The sequence below is a fragment of the Gekko japonicus genome, unplaced genomic scaffold (assembly GCF_001447785.1).
Source record: "Gekko japonicus isolate JY-2015 unplaced genomic scaffold, Gekko_japonicus_V1.1 scaffold1808, whole genome shotgun sequence".
Taxonomy (NCBI): Eukaryota; Metazoa; Chordata; class Lepidosauria; order Squamata; family Gekkonidae; genus Gekko; species Gekko japonicus.
The window spans coordinates 181,422-194,071 of NW_015168102.1; the positions used below are offsets into that span (position 1 = coordinate 181,422).

At 40.9% G+C, this 12,650-nt stretch overlaps 1 protein-coding gene across 1 annotated transcript in view; it reads right to left on the reverse strand.

Annotated features, from left to right (window-relative positions):
• Positions 1-948: 948 nt before the first annotated feature.
• FAM120B (family with sequence similarity 120B) overlaps positions 949-12,650 on the reverse strand; it is a 52,950-nt gene continuing 41,248 nt past the window's right edge. Inside the window, exons 7-11 of the mRNA XM_015414797.1 lie at positions 12,126-12,332; positions 8,165-8,273; positions 7,497-7,661; positions 1,980-2,040; positions 949-1,057 (exon numbers count right to left, since the gene is read on the reverse strand). Coding sequence (XP_015270283.1) covers positions 1,045-1,057; positions 1,980-2,040; positions 7,497-7,661; positions 8,165-8,273; positions 12,126-12,332 — 555 coding nt within the window. The 3' untranslated portion in view covers positions 949-1,044. The remainder of the gene's footprint in view (positions 1,058-1,979; positions 2,041-7,496; positions 7,662-8,164; positions 8,274-12,125; positions 12,333-12,650) is intronic.

Below are 12,650 nucleotides of genomic sequence, written 5' to 3' on the forward strand. Positions count from 1 at the left end.
CATGGCAACCTCTGGTGACACCTACTGGGACATGGAGGACGTTCAAAGAAGTGGCTTCATAGCCTGCCTCTGTCTCCCGGTCCCAGTATTCCTTGGAGGTCTCCCATCCAAATACTTGCCAGGGTCAGCTCTGCTTAGCTTCTGGGATCTGACAAGATTGGGCTTGTCTGAGCTATCCAGGTCAGGGCAAGACTTTTGCATGCTGCTTTGCTATGACAGCCAAAATACCACCAGAAATCTTGAGTGTGTCTTTCTCTCTGTGTGATGCCTACAGATGTTGCTGTTAACTTTCCTGGGTTTTTAAATCCCTAATTTATTTTTTCTTTATTTTTCAGTCTTCATAGCTGTCACTGGAATTTCCTGTCTGCATGGGTGTCAGCCTTTGCTATTAGATTACAGGCAGGCATGCTAGTTGTCCAAGTATACTTTACTTTTGTTATTTACAGTATTATGATATCTTCAAAAGCACCAAAATAGAGTAAGGCTGGAAATAATGAAGACAGATTTCTCTTGTTTCTGCCGGAAGATTTTACCTTATCAATATAATAAGGTTAAATTGGATTGTGTTGAGTGCCATCGTTTTTTGGGATCAACGTCATTTTGAAAGTGAAAGCTGTGCTCTACAATATCTGCCATTAAACTCTCTTTTGTGCCATCTGGAAATTTGTTGAGGATACCCTTTAATGCTTCAGTAGTGAGCATACTGAATGGCGATGAAACCAAAATTGATCCTGTACAACACCAGTTGTTACCTCTTCCCAGTTTGACTAATTATTAACAATAAGTTGCTCCTGTCCAATCAAAATTGTACTTGCCTTAAGGGAGCCCCTTCTAATCCATAGTTCTGCAGTCACTCATGAGAATATGTGCAATTTGTAAAGTCAGAACAAGATATATCACACCTTTAATTTCAGAACAGTTTACTGTGCCTAATTGTTTTTACTGCAGTACAAAAAAGTCAATTGATTTTGATGATTTATTACCATACATTATCAAAGGGTCTTGCAATCTACTCTTTCTGTTTAGTTCTGTTCAGGTAGAAAGTCATCTGGGCCATCTAAAAACACAAATAAATTGCAGTGAGTCTAAAATAAAAACCCATGAACGTACACACATGGACTTTAGGAATGTTACTTATTGTGTGATTATTTATTTCAAACGAATTTTCCCTTCCTGTCTTCAAACAAAGTTATTTACAAACATGTACAAGCAGATGTTGCTTCCGAAGGGCAGCCATTATTGATACTTTGTCATCTACAGCTGTCTTCTACATCTTACACAAGGATCTTGGCCAATGCACTACCAGAAAAAGGCATGTAAACCTAATTTGGATAATGCTCTTAGATTTTTTAAAAACAAACTATATAAGAGAAGGAATATAAATATATATATATATATATATTTATATATATTTGTTCTCGCTTTCTTCCCTACCCCTCCCAGTTACAGAGATAAGATTAATCTAAAGTTATCTCATTGGGTAGTTTGGTTTGTGGATTATCAAGAATGAAGTTTCACTGCCCAAAGTCTCTATATATTATGAAGAAAGCTACTCACTTGTTAACTTTTATCAAGCGATATTTTTCATTGTATGTAAGAGGGAAAATAGTCAAAAAGAACAGGGTGATTAAAAACACAGCAACAGTATCAATGGGTTCTCATTAAATTTAGCTCAAGATCTTTTATCTTGGTCTTGCCATTGGCCATAATGCCAAAAAATGACACTAGACAATTTGGTCCTTGCAGTTTGACCAGAGCTACATGGACCAGATCCCCTGTCCAAGGGAAACAGCTCTGGGGCTCCATAATTGCATAATCTAGTCTGAAAGGTAAAATATTCATTTTAGGTATAAACTGAAACATTTTAAAAGGGGTTTCATTTATTAATGCAGATATTTAAACATTTTTATTCTTTTCAACTTTTAAGTTATTAATTCATTTTATATTTCTTCCCACTAATCTCCATAGTAGATATTTACCGAGGCTCAAGCTGGAATCTTTGTCCCCTTAGAGGTTGGTGTCTTGACCTGTACCTAGGACCTGAGGAAAAGAGTGGGGGGTTTTTAGTATTCAGAAAACAGGGAAAAATAAAAATATTCCCTTATGGGATTTCATAAACTATCCACATATTTTGAAAGCACAGTATGTCTCTTTCAGCCACTAGTATGTTTTCTTTGCTATTTTTGTTTCACATGTATCCTACAGGATTTATCACAAGTCACAACACTTCCCAGGGATGATGCTAAGAGTAGGATGGGAAATTGGAAGGATGAGCCTGGATTTTGTCATTAGCATCAGATGGTTATAAACAAACCTGAGGAAAAGATGCTTATGCTTAGGCACCCACAGGGAGAGGAAGGAGCAGACGCAACATACAATAAAGCTCACATCCTACATATAGAAACTGCTTTAAGGGTCTACATTTTAGCAATCACAGCCAAATGTTTGGACACTTTTCTTTTTATAACCTAAAGTACTATTGTATTGTTTATCTTATTAATGATAGACAAAAATACAATACAGACTATTAGTATTCAAAATGGTTTGAATGCGACAGTGGTGGTTAGGACGTCCCATCTCTTCATCATATATTCATATCCTGCCTTTCTCCCAAAAGTGGCATTCATGGCGTTACCCTAATTTTACTTCTCAAAGGACTAGTTATGCTGAAATATAGTCAGAGCCCTTAGAGAGTGTCATCCCAGCAGGGCCTGGCGTGCAGGCTCAGGGCCTGGCGTGCAGGGGAGGGTGGTCTACAAGTGGGATAAATAAATAAATATATAAGTTATAAGAGTTGTTAGAGAGATATTTCAGTGAATACATTTCAGTGAATACATTGACAAGTCAATGAAAAACAAAACAGTAACAATTCAATAGCAATTTCGATTTCTGATAGTGCTTAAATAAACCCATTATATCCTCATCCCATGGGAGAGCGGAAAGAAGGAGGCAGCCAGGCTGATGGGGAACCCTTGCTGTCCTCAACTGTAGCCCTGGTGGAATGACTCTGTCTTGCAGGCCCTGAGAAACTGTGCAGAATCCCGCAGGGCATGGATGTCTTTCGGCAGAGAGTTCCACCAGGTTGGAGCCAAGGCCGAAAAAGCCGTGGCTCTGCTCGAGGACAGCCAGATATCTTTCGGCCCAGGGATATGATGCTAAAAGGGAATTTCCCTTCCCTTTGAACAAAGTTCAACAAACAGCTGCAAAGGAGTTAAGAAAGGTTTATCTTAGTTTCACTGATCTGCCTTGATTAGTGATGCAAGTATTTAAATCTATAGTTCCAACACCCCACACAATAGAGAGCATAACAGGGCACAGACAACTCAACCCTTTGCTGCTGCTATTTGTCTCAATTCTGAACTGCTTAAAATTGTATTGTCTGATAAGTCCCCGGCAATTACTTCGTTGCCGAATTCTTAGCCTATGTTTGGAAGCTTAGAGTAGGGGCGTACAAGCCTTAACCCCCTTGTATTTTTTAGAATTGCTATATTCTCAACTGAGTCTATTATTTCCGAGAAGTTTATAAAAACGATTCCTTGTTGGTGCAGTATGGTGTAAATTGTTATAATCCATTACTTTGTGCTATTTATTTTCTATTTGTTTCATTGTTCTCTTTGCTGCTGTGTTATGCCAATAAAGGTCTATGGATGTATGTGTGTGTGAACTGCTGCCTCAAAAATGACACAAAGGAAATGTGTGAAAAGGGATGAATAAACAGCTTATTTACTGCCAGTATAGAATTCAGAATAACTGAGAGAAAACGCAGAAGGAAACATTTAAGGAATCTACAGTCATGAAGTCTTAGATACCTATACCCTAACCGAAACTCATATTATCCAACACTTAGGGCTGATTCACCTAACCCACAAGCACTTGAAAGATACAATACATCTGAGCATACTGCAACTCCCATTTTGTGCTTAGTCACAAGTGTGAAGCAGCCCCCGCCTGTTTTTAGTGCACGTTTGCTTATGTTTGAGCTCAAATATATGTCCAAACATAAGGTGACCAGCATTTCTCAAATGCAGAAAGAGATACAGCAGCTGGTCATGTTCTATTGTTGAGGGTAAGGTTAAATATTAGCTAATCAAGGTTTAGCTGATACTTTTCAAAGGCAGCCCAAATATGAGTCAGAATGAATTGCCTGAGGACTAATTAGTGGGAATCTATGATTGCAAATCTCCAGATAGGGCCTAAAGATATCCTAGAATGTTTGATATCACTGGGAGCTGTAATCCAGTCCTCTGACTGTGAGAGCAGAAGATGCACGTCTTTCACTTTCTTCCCAGGGGCCTTCTCAGCTCAGGAAAACAGCTTGTGGAGGAAAAGCAGAGTCCCTTCCTATATGGTATTATACCCCACTGAAGTCCCTCCTCTCCCCAAATCCTGCCCCTCCTCAGGCTCTACCCCAAAAATATACAGGTATTTCCCAACCTGGAGCTGGCAATCCTAGTTATGTGGCTGTGGGGAAATAAAGTTGGGTCAGGGAAAACCTGACCTGACTCTTGGCCCCACATATGCATTGGGTTCCCAGAAAGGGAAGAGGCAGCACAGACTCTTCTCTTGTTAGCTTCACTTGGGCCTAGCCAGCTCCTATATAATCTGTACAGTTACAGTCCTCCTAAATTACCCAAGAACTGGCCCTGTGGAGAGACAGAATACTTGGTTAGAGAGAGAGATTTGTTTAAAATGGCCAAGCTAACTTTTGTTGTTTCAGCTGATAAATTAACAGATGCTCCAAGCTCAATTGTTACAAGAGAACTAATATAGGGCTGCCAAACTGTGTGTGTGGGGGGGGAATGAAGGAAAATTACAGGCAATTAAGTGTGATATTTTAATTGTCTCATTGAAGCTCTGAATAAAACGCAGGCTTGAAAGAGGAAAAGGCTTTCTTGCAATTGTAAGCACTCTTTCAAGTAGGTCCAAGAAACATTAAATAAAGGTCCAGCACAAAAGCTCAATCAAGCTTTTCTGAATTGGGAACAAATTAGAATCTAAAACTTCAGGCAATAAGACTGACATGCCAGTGAAATTCCTGAACAAATGCAGAAAGCTTTTCCTTAAACAAGAAAATTTGACATGTTTGTGCAGGATCAGTTCAGAATGGAAATTAGTAGTTTACTATGATGTGATTATGTATTCCTGATGCAACTACCCTTATTTAGTTCTTTGAAATATTTATACCCTGCAGTTCAGAATCTGACTGGGGCATCTATCAATACGAAACAAAATAAATATAAAAATTAGAATAACCATCTAATACAGCAGTGATAAAATTCCCCATCAATATGTAAAACAGAAACCAGTAAATCAGCAGCGCTTTCATGCTGTGTTCTTTTTTAATCAGAGTGGTTTTTCCCGTGGTTTGATTTTATGTTTTTATCTTGTTTTACTTTGTGAGGCATCTCAAGAAGACCCCAAGAGGCAGCATGGGAATGTTTTAAATAAATAATAAAACCAGTGAAAAAGCAGACAAAAAAGCAGACAGCATAAAAGTAGAGAGAGGCCATGGCGAAGAGATAACATTCAGTTAAAAGTCCAGGTACCCAGAAACATGTTGATCTGGTACTGAAAAGCCTGTAATGAAGGTGCCAGAAGAGCTTTGAGATAGAGCATTCCAAAGGGAGGGTGCCACTGAAGAGAAGCCCCCATCTTTAGTCGCCACCCATCTTATTTCTGTTGGGGGGGGCACCAGGAGTAGTGCTAGGGCCTTAACTGGTAAGCTGGACAGTACGGGAGAAACAGGTTCTTCAAGTACTCTGGCCTCAAGCTGTTCAGAGCCTTAAAAGTACTATAACTGCAGCTCAGCAGAAGCAACAGCTCCTGCAGACCACCACTGGCTGATGATTAGAGCTAATTACCTGAGTAATAACTAAGGCCAAAGTGGGGGTTCTTGGGACTGCCTTCCCCGAACATCAGAAAAAGCTCCAGGCAGAGTCCAGAGGCTGCAGCCCTATCTCAGCGGAGGCAACAACTCCTGCAAACCAAGGCTGGCAGGTGATTTTTTTTGGGGGGGGGTATAGACTATGAGGGTGGGTAGGGTGGAGGTCCATAGCTTGGCTTGGACTATTGTGGGTTTGGTTGATTGTGTTTTTTTGGTGCACTATAAATTTGCTGCACAGCTGGTTAGATCCTCTCACAGGTGCAGAGGGAAACCAGAGTAAGCTGTTCCTAGGTGGCCAGGGAATCCCTATAACATGGGGAGGGGGGAGGTATGGCGGTGGGCAGAGAGTTAAGTTTAGAAGGAAACCAATATATGGACATGCTCGGTCCCCTCCTATTCACCTTCCCATCCCAAGAAATGATGGTTGGCAGACCCAGACTTCTTTGCCCCCCTCATTAAGCTTGATGTTGTGCAGTGTCAGATCAATGATCAATAAGACTGCCTCCCTTGAAGAATTTATTAGGAAAGGCAATTTTGATCTGGCATGCTTGACTGAGAGCTGGGTGGATGAGGATGAAGCTGAGGCTCTCACTGAGCTGACTCCCCCAGGATACTTGGCTCTTCATCAACCACAAACAGGAAGATGGGGGTGGCAATTTTCATTCGAGATTCTTTCTCCTTCAATACCTTACTCCATACCCGTAGATGATCTCTCCCAGCGGTTTCATGTATATGTTAAACAGCATGGGAACAAATTCAGCCCCAGTGGAACCCCACAGCACAAATACCACAGGACAGAACAGCAGTCCCCCAGTAATATCTTCCAAAAGAGGCTGGCTAGGTAAAAACACAGAACTACCAAACCACAGTGGCCCCACTCCCAATCCAGCCAAATGCTCCAGAAGGACAGCACAGATGACGGTATCAATCTGCCAACAGGTTCAGAAGAATGAGCATGGATACATTCTCATTGTCATTCTCACGAAGAAGCAGCCTTGGTAGGCTTGACTGATGATTTTGCCCAAGCCTTGCCTTTCATCGCATGACATCAGTCTCTAAGCCAGTTTGGTGTAGTGGTTAAGTGTGCGGACTCTAATCTGGGAGAACCGGGTTTGATTCCCCACTCCACCACTTGCACCTGCTGATGTGACCTTGGGTCAGTCACAAGCTCTGGCACAGCTGTCCTTGAAAAACAGCAGTTTGTGTCAGAGTTCTCTCAGCCCCAGCCACCTCACAGGGTGTCTGTTGTGGGGAGGGGAAGATAAAGGAGTTTGTAAGCTGCTCTGAGACTCCAAGTGAAGGGCGGGGTATAAATCCAATCTCCTCCTCTTCCTCCTTCTCCTCTAACACATACTGGAGTGGAGCAATGATTGTTTTCTGCTAAACTGGATGCAGTGACTTTCTTCCACTAGGTCTTCCACCACCACAGAAAGAATTTCTCTGTTCTAGGAACATTTCATGAAAGGGTGTTATTAAATCCAATTTAGCAGTAGAGTCATTGGCAATAATTCCTGTATGTGAAAAAAGTCAAGGTTATGGTAAATACATTTCTAGGGACTGTGGAGCATTATTCATCTATGAAGTGTGTTATCTGTGTGTGGAAAGGAGTTACCAGGAATTTGGAATTCAGATGAAAAAGCAGGTGTCTGAGGACCTCTCCATGAGCATCCCTGGTCTGGAAGGTGATACGGATGAGATGGAATCCTATCTGGGTTCTGAAAGCGAGAAGCCCCTCCCCTTCCTCTTCTCTCTGAAAAATAATTTCTTCCACTTGATGCTGAAAATAAAAAGACCATCTTGACTTCTCATTGGACAGTTTCACAGTAACAGGTTAGATACAGATTACTTTATAAAGACTACAAAACCATTGTTATTCTGCAGTGCAATGTAATGGAAACATACTTAATCTAGACAAGGCGGAGGTGATGCTGGTTGGGAAGGCAGAATGTTTGGCTGTTGCTACCAACCTTTAGTCCTTCAGGATGGCGTGCCAGAGTGGGTGAGGAGGGTACCTTCCCTTGCTACCCTTAGGAAGGCATGCAAGGCCGTGGTATTCCAGCATTTGGTGGAGGCTGAATTTTTCTACTAGATTTGACTCTGGGTTTGCTGATCCTAGGTGTTTTAACTCTTGCATGTTTTGTCTGAATGTTTTAAAATTGATAAATTATGTATTTTAATCTGTTTTGTTTACTGGATTATGATTTACACCTTTAGAACTTTGTTTGCTCCAAGATACTGTCCACAAAATGGATTTATTAAAAGAGTTAACATGATACCTACCTGGCACAAAACTGTTCTCTCTTTGTCTACTCTGGATTTTTCTACCTTTTGCTGAGCATACTTTGCAAATAAGAGACATCCGATTCTGAAACTCTGAGAGCCAAGATTCCTGTAGACAGAAGGCAAAGATAACACTTGCACATTCAGTCTCTTTTTGAGACCAGCCCCCTAACTTCTGTTAAATTAATACCTACTCATGGATTGAGCTAGAACCCTACCCACAGTCCAGACATGCAGATCAGAGCTACTTATCTGCTTCCATTTCCTACCTCTTCAGTACTTTCCCACTCCTCCTCCAGAGGCAAAAATCAATGTGCAGACATCATATCAAAATAACTACGTCATAGCCTTACTTTAAAAAGGTAAAGGTTCCCTTGCTCGAAAGCCAGTCGAATCCGACTCTAGGGTTGCGGTGCTCATCTCCGTTTCAAAGCCGAAGAGCCAGCGCTGTCCGAAGACGTTTCCGTGGTCATGTGGCCGGCATGACTAAACACCAAGGCGCACGGAACGCTGTTACCTTCCCACCGAAGTGGTACCTATTTATCTACTTGCAATTTCTTGCTTTCGAACTGCTAGGTTGGCAGGAGCTGGAACTAGAGACGGGCGCTCACTCCGTCATGCGGCACACCCGGGTCTTGAACTGCTGAACTACTGACCTTCCACAGCCTGCAGTTCAGCATCTTAACCACTTGAGCCACCGCAGCTCCAGCCTTACTTTACACTAACATAATTTTTTTTTAATGTTAGCCTTACTTTACACTAACATTAAAAAAAAACAGAACAAAGGTTGAGTCCAGTGGGACCTTTAAGACCAACAAATTTTAATTCTGGGGATAAGCTTTTGTGTGCATGCAGACTTCATCAGATAACCAAGGACTGTATCCTAAATACTGTTGTTGATATAAAGCCTGTGGGGGTATAGCAGCAGTAAGCCACAGAGCCCCCTGAAATTCTACTCTTGGGGATCAAGGGACCCTCAGGAACAATTAGAGATGTAAAATTTCCGGAAATTTTGAAGCTCGGGAAAAAACCCGTTTTTTTTTGGAAAAAAAACGGAAATTTTCGGAAAAATTGAAAAAAATGCTACATTAGCATTTCTTTTGTTTTTTCTAGATTGAAAGTCATTCTGTTACTTTAGGAACATAAAATATGACTATGGACATTTTTATTTAGCATGAAATTATCACAACTAGCATATTAAAAATATAGTGTATCCAAACAATTATTACAAACAGAATACCCACCCACATGCAAAAACAAAACTGAAACCTTTTTATTGTCTTCTGACAATAGCACCTCCTAAAGGAAGAAATGCATCTTGTTCTTGCATTGGAGAGTTCAGTTTGTAACCTAGGACTGGCTTGTCCTCAGTGCACAGAAATTAGATCAATCTGATACCATACATATATATTTTAGAAATGATTTGGAAAATATTTGGAAGCAGGAACAAGAAAGGGAAAAAAACTAAACCTAACAAAGAACTCCAAAACCAAACAAAGGTTAGTGGAAAGGAGGGCCAATATTAAAACCTTTTCATAAAAAGAGGTATATAAAACATATATAGGGGCCCAATTACAACCAATATATATAAAACTTTTTTAGCCCTGGTTATGGTTATGTTTTATATATATTGGTTGTAATTGGGCCCCTATATATGTTTTAATTTGTTATTATTAATAAATACATGTACCTCTTTTTATGAAAAGGTTTTAATATTGGCCCTCCTTTCCACTAACCTTTGTTTGGTTTTGGAAAATATCTGAACACCTTGTCTTAAAATATTTTATTCATCATGTTAAAATAAAACGTTCCATAATCATTTTTTCTTTTCTTTTCTTTTTCCAATTTTTCCAATTTTTCGGAAAAAAACAAAAAATCTTCAGGGAAAAAAACGGGAAAAAAACGGTTTTTTCCTGAATTTTTCCGGGTTTTTTCCGGGCCTTCACAACTCTTGGAAGAATGGGGGGGCATAAAGTGTTAGGGAAGGCGTGGTGGAACAGTCCTGCTCTGGCCTGAAGACCCTGTTCCACCCTGCCCTCCAAGGTTTTACCAACAGCTGGAGAGGCTTTTCTCTCTCTACAGTAACCTGCCATCACCACCTGACCCTTGTAGGAATTGTCCCCTGGGAGGATCAGGACTCCCAGCTTCCCTTTCAAGTTCTGAGGCCATGCCTCTGTGTCTCCCGCTACCCACCACCTGGTCACCATGGGACCAGGTTACTGCCTTGTGCACCCCTGGAGGAATAGTCGCTTGCCAACTGACTGCCTCCTCCCTGGCATTCCTATTAAAATAGCATGTCCAAGGTGGTGGAGGTCTATGTGGTACAGAGAACCACTAACAGAATAAAAGGTTATAAGATATTTATTAAAAAGAAAATGTTTACAAGCATACTCTTAGGACAGCACCAGACTGAGCAAGGGATTCAAAAGAAAAGGGCAAAACATAATTCCTCTGTCCCTCCTTCTATACACCCATCAAGATAACGCAGCTGTTAAGCTTCTGGTCATTAATCCAAAGCACCAGCCCTGCAACGTGATTGGTTCTCTTCATTCTCTCCTTTGTCTCACCCCCTTCCCCCAGAGGTGTCACTCCCTGCTGAAAAACATTAATTTTCAATTGGCCAGCTAATTAATCCCTTTATGCCACATCCAGAGTTTAAGTTTTTTTCTAGTACTTCCTGGGAACCACATGAGCCTTTTGCCTCAGGTCATGTTTTAAGTATTTAGGGAGAGCCCTCCCTGGACTTGCTCTCTTGCTTTTGTCTCTTCCTCTCCTAACCACATCCTACCTTGCTGGTTCCACCCCTGCACAGTTTGGGACCGTTCCACATGTGTTGCTGGTCAACTCATGCCCCCTTCCCTTATTTTATCCCATTTTCACTGCAGAATCAACTCGCCCCGCCAGTCAGGTAAAGTATCACCCAACCAACAATACTTCCTGCTCATGCAAACGCCTCTATATTTTCTACTCTGTATTCTTAGTCCTGTATGGTGTGTATGGATGCTAGATTTTTTGTTTGTATGCTTGAAAAAACCTTAGTAAAGAAATCATTGCTTTAGCAGCATGGCCTCTGCATCTATTCATGGGTTCTGAGAATTCTGACTCCATATACATAGGTCATGGTCCTATATTTAATGCCTATTGCCATTTAATACTCATAATTCCCCACATCCATTCATAAATAAGGCAATTTGGCTAACACCTCTCTTTGTTCACAGTGGGCACAAACATTGCTTGTTCTCACAACTAAAACGTTTCGGGCCTGGAAAGTCTTGAATCAAATTATACTTTCCAATGACATCCAAATGCAGGCACCTGGGTAAACTAGAACTGACTTGCTCTCCACAAACCATGATTCTAAATTGCAGTTATACTCTGGTTTAGAATCCCTGCTTATAGGGAGGAAAAAGTCTTCAATTTGTCCAGGTGACTGCATTCAGACATCACAGCAAGTTGTAGTGTGATAGCTCCCAAAACCAAAAAAACTTTCAATCCTGCTCCATGGGATTGCACAGGCACAGAACAAGCTGTGTTCGTGCCTGCCAAGGACAAACAGATGTCTGAATGCAGCCTACACCTCTGACTAAACAACAACAAAACCCAAATTATCCCAAATCAAAATCAGCTCCCAAGAGAATAAAAGCCTTTAATCTAAAGTCTTCTCCTGAAAGTCTCTCTGATACACTTCTTTGTCTGCTTTTCTTCATACTTTGAGGAGATCAGATCTGTACTTTTATTCATTACTAGAGCAGTGGAAACAATACCAGCTGATAACTACGGTATGTTCAATTTTACTGCTGCTGGAAATGAGAGCAGGAAAACTGTTGGGAGATGTGCAGGACATGTAAGAGCATCAGAGAAATGAAATGAAATGAATATATAAATAAATAAATATAGTTTGGAGAATAAATTTAGTTTTTTAGACAAGAATGTTTCTTTAAAACCAAGCCTTGGTACTTACATTGCCTTCCAAAATCTCATGTAAAGGCCATCCTCTGTGAGCCTGCTGGTATTTCTCTTGAAAGAGTTTCCCATCAAACAGGTGCCATGGCATTAAATCGTCCATTCTGTAGGGGAAACCACAGGCACTATTGGCCATAATCAACATGGACAGGCCACGGATGAAGAGAGAACTAAGCTGTACGGCTCTTGAATCAATTTGGGCAAGCTGTCAAAATAAAATAAACAAATAAAATAATTTGAAGTATATCCACACAGACACAAGGACACTGACCAGACTCACTCCACGTGATAGAATTTAGAGGAGGCCACTGCTAGCCAGGCCCACTGCCAGAACTCTGTTGGTGGGAGGAGAGCGGAAGGAAACACTGCTAAGAGTGGGGAGGGCAAGCATACAGTATGTATCAGCAAAACTGAATGACAGATTATCTAAGAAAGTAATTCTAAATTATTGTATTGCTTGAATAACAAAGTTCTGGTTAGTCATTCCAGTGTTCAAACCCTTAACGCAGGGGAGAAGGTTTAT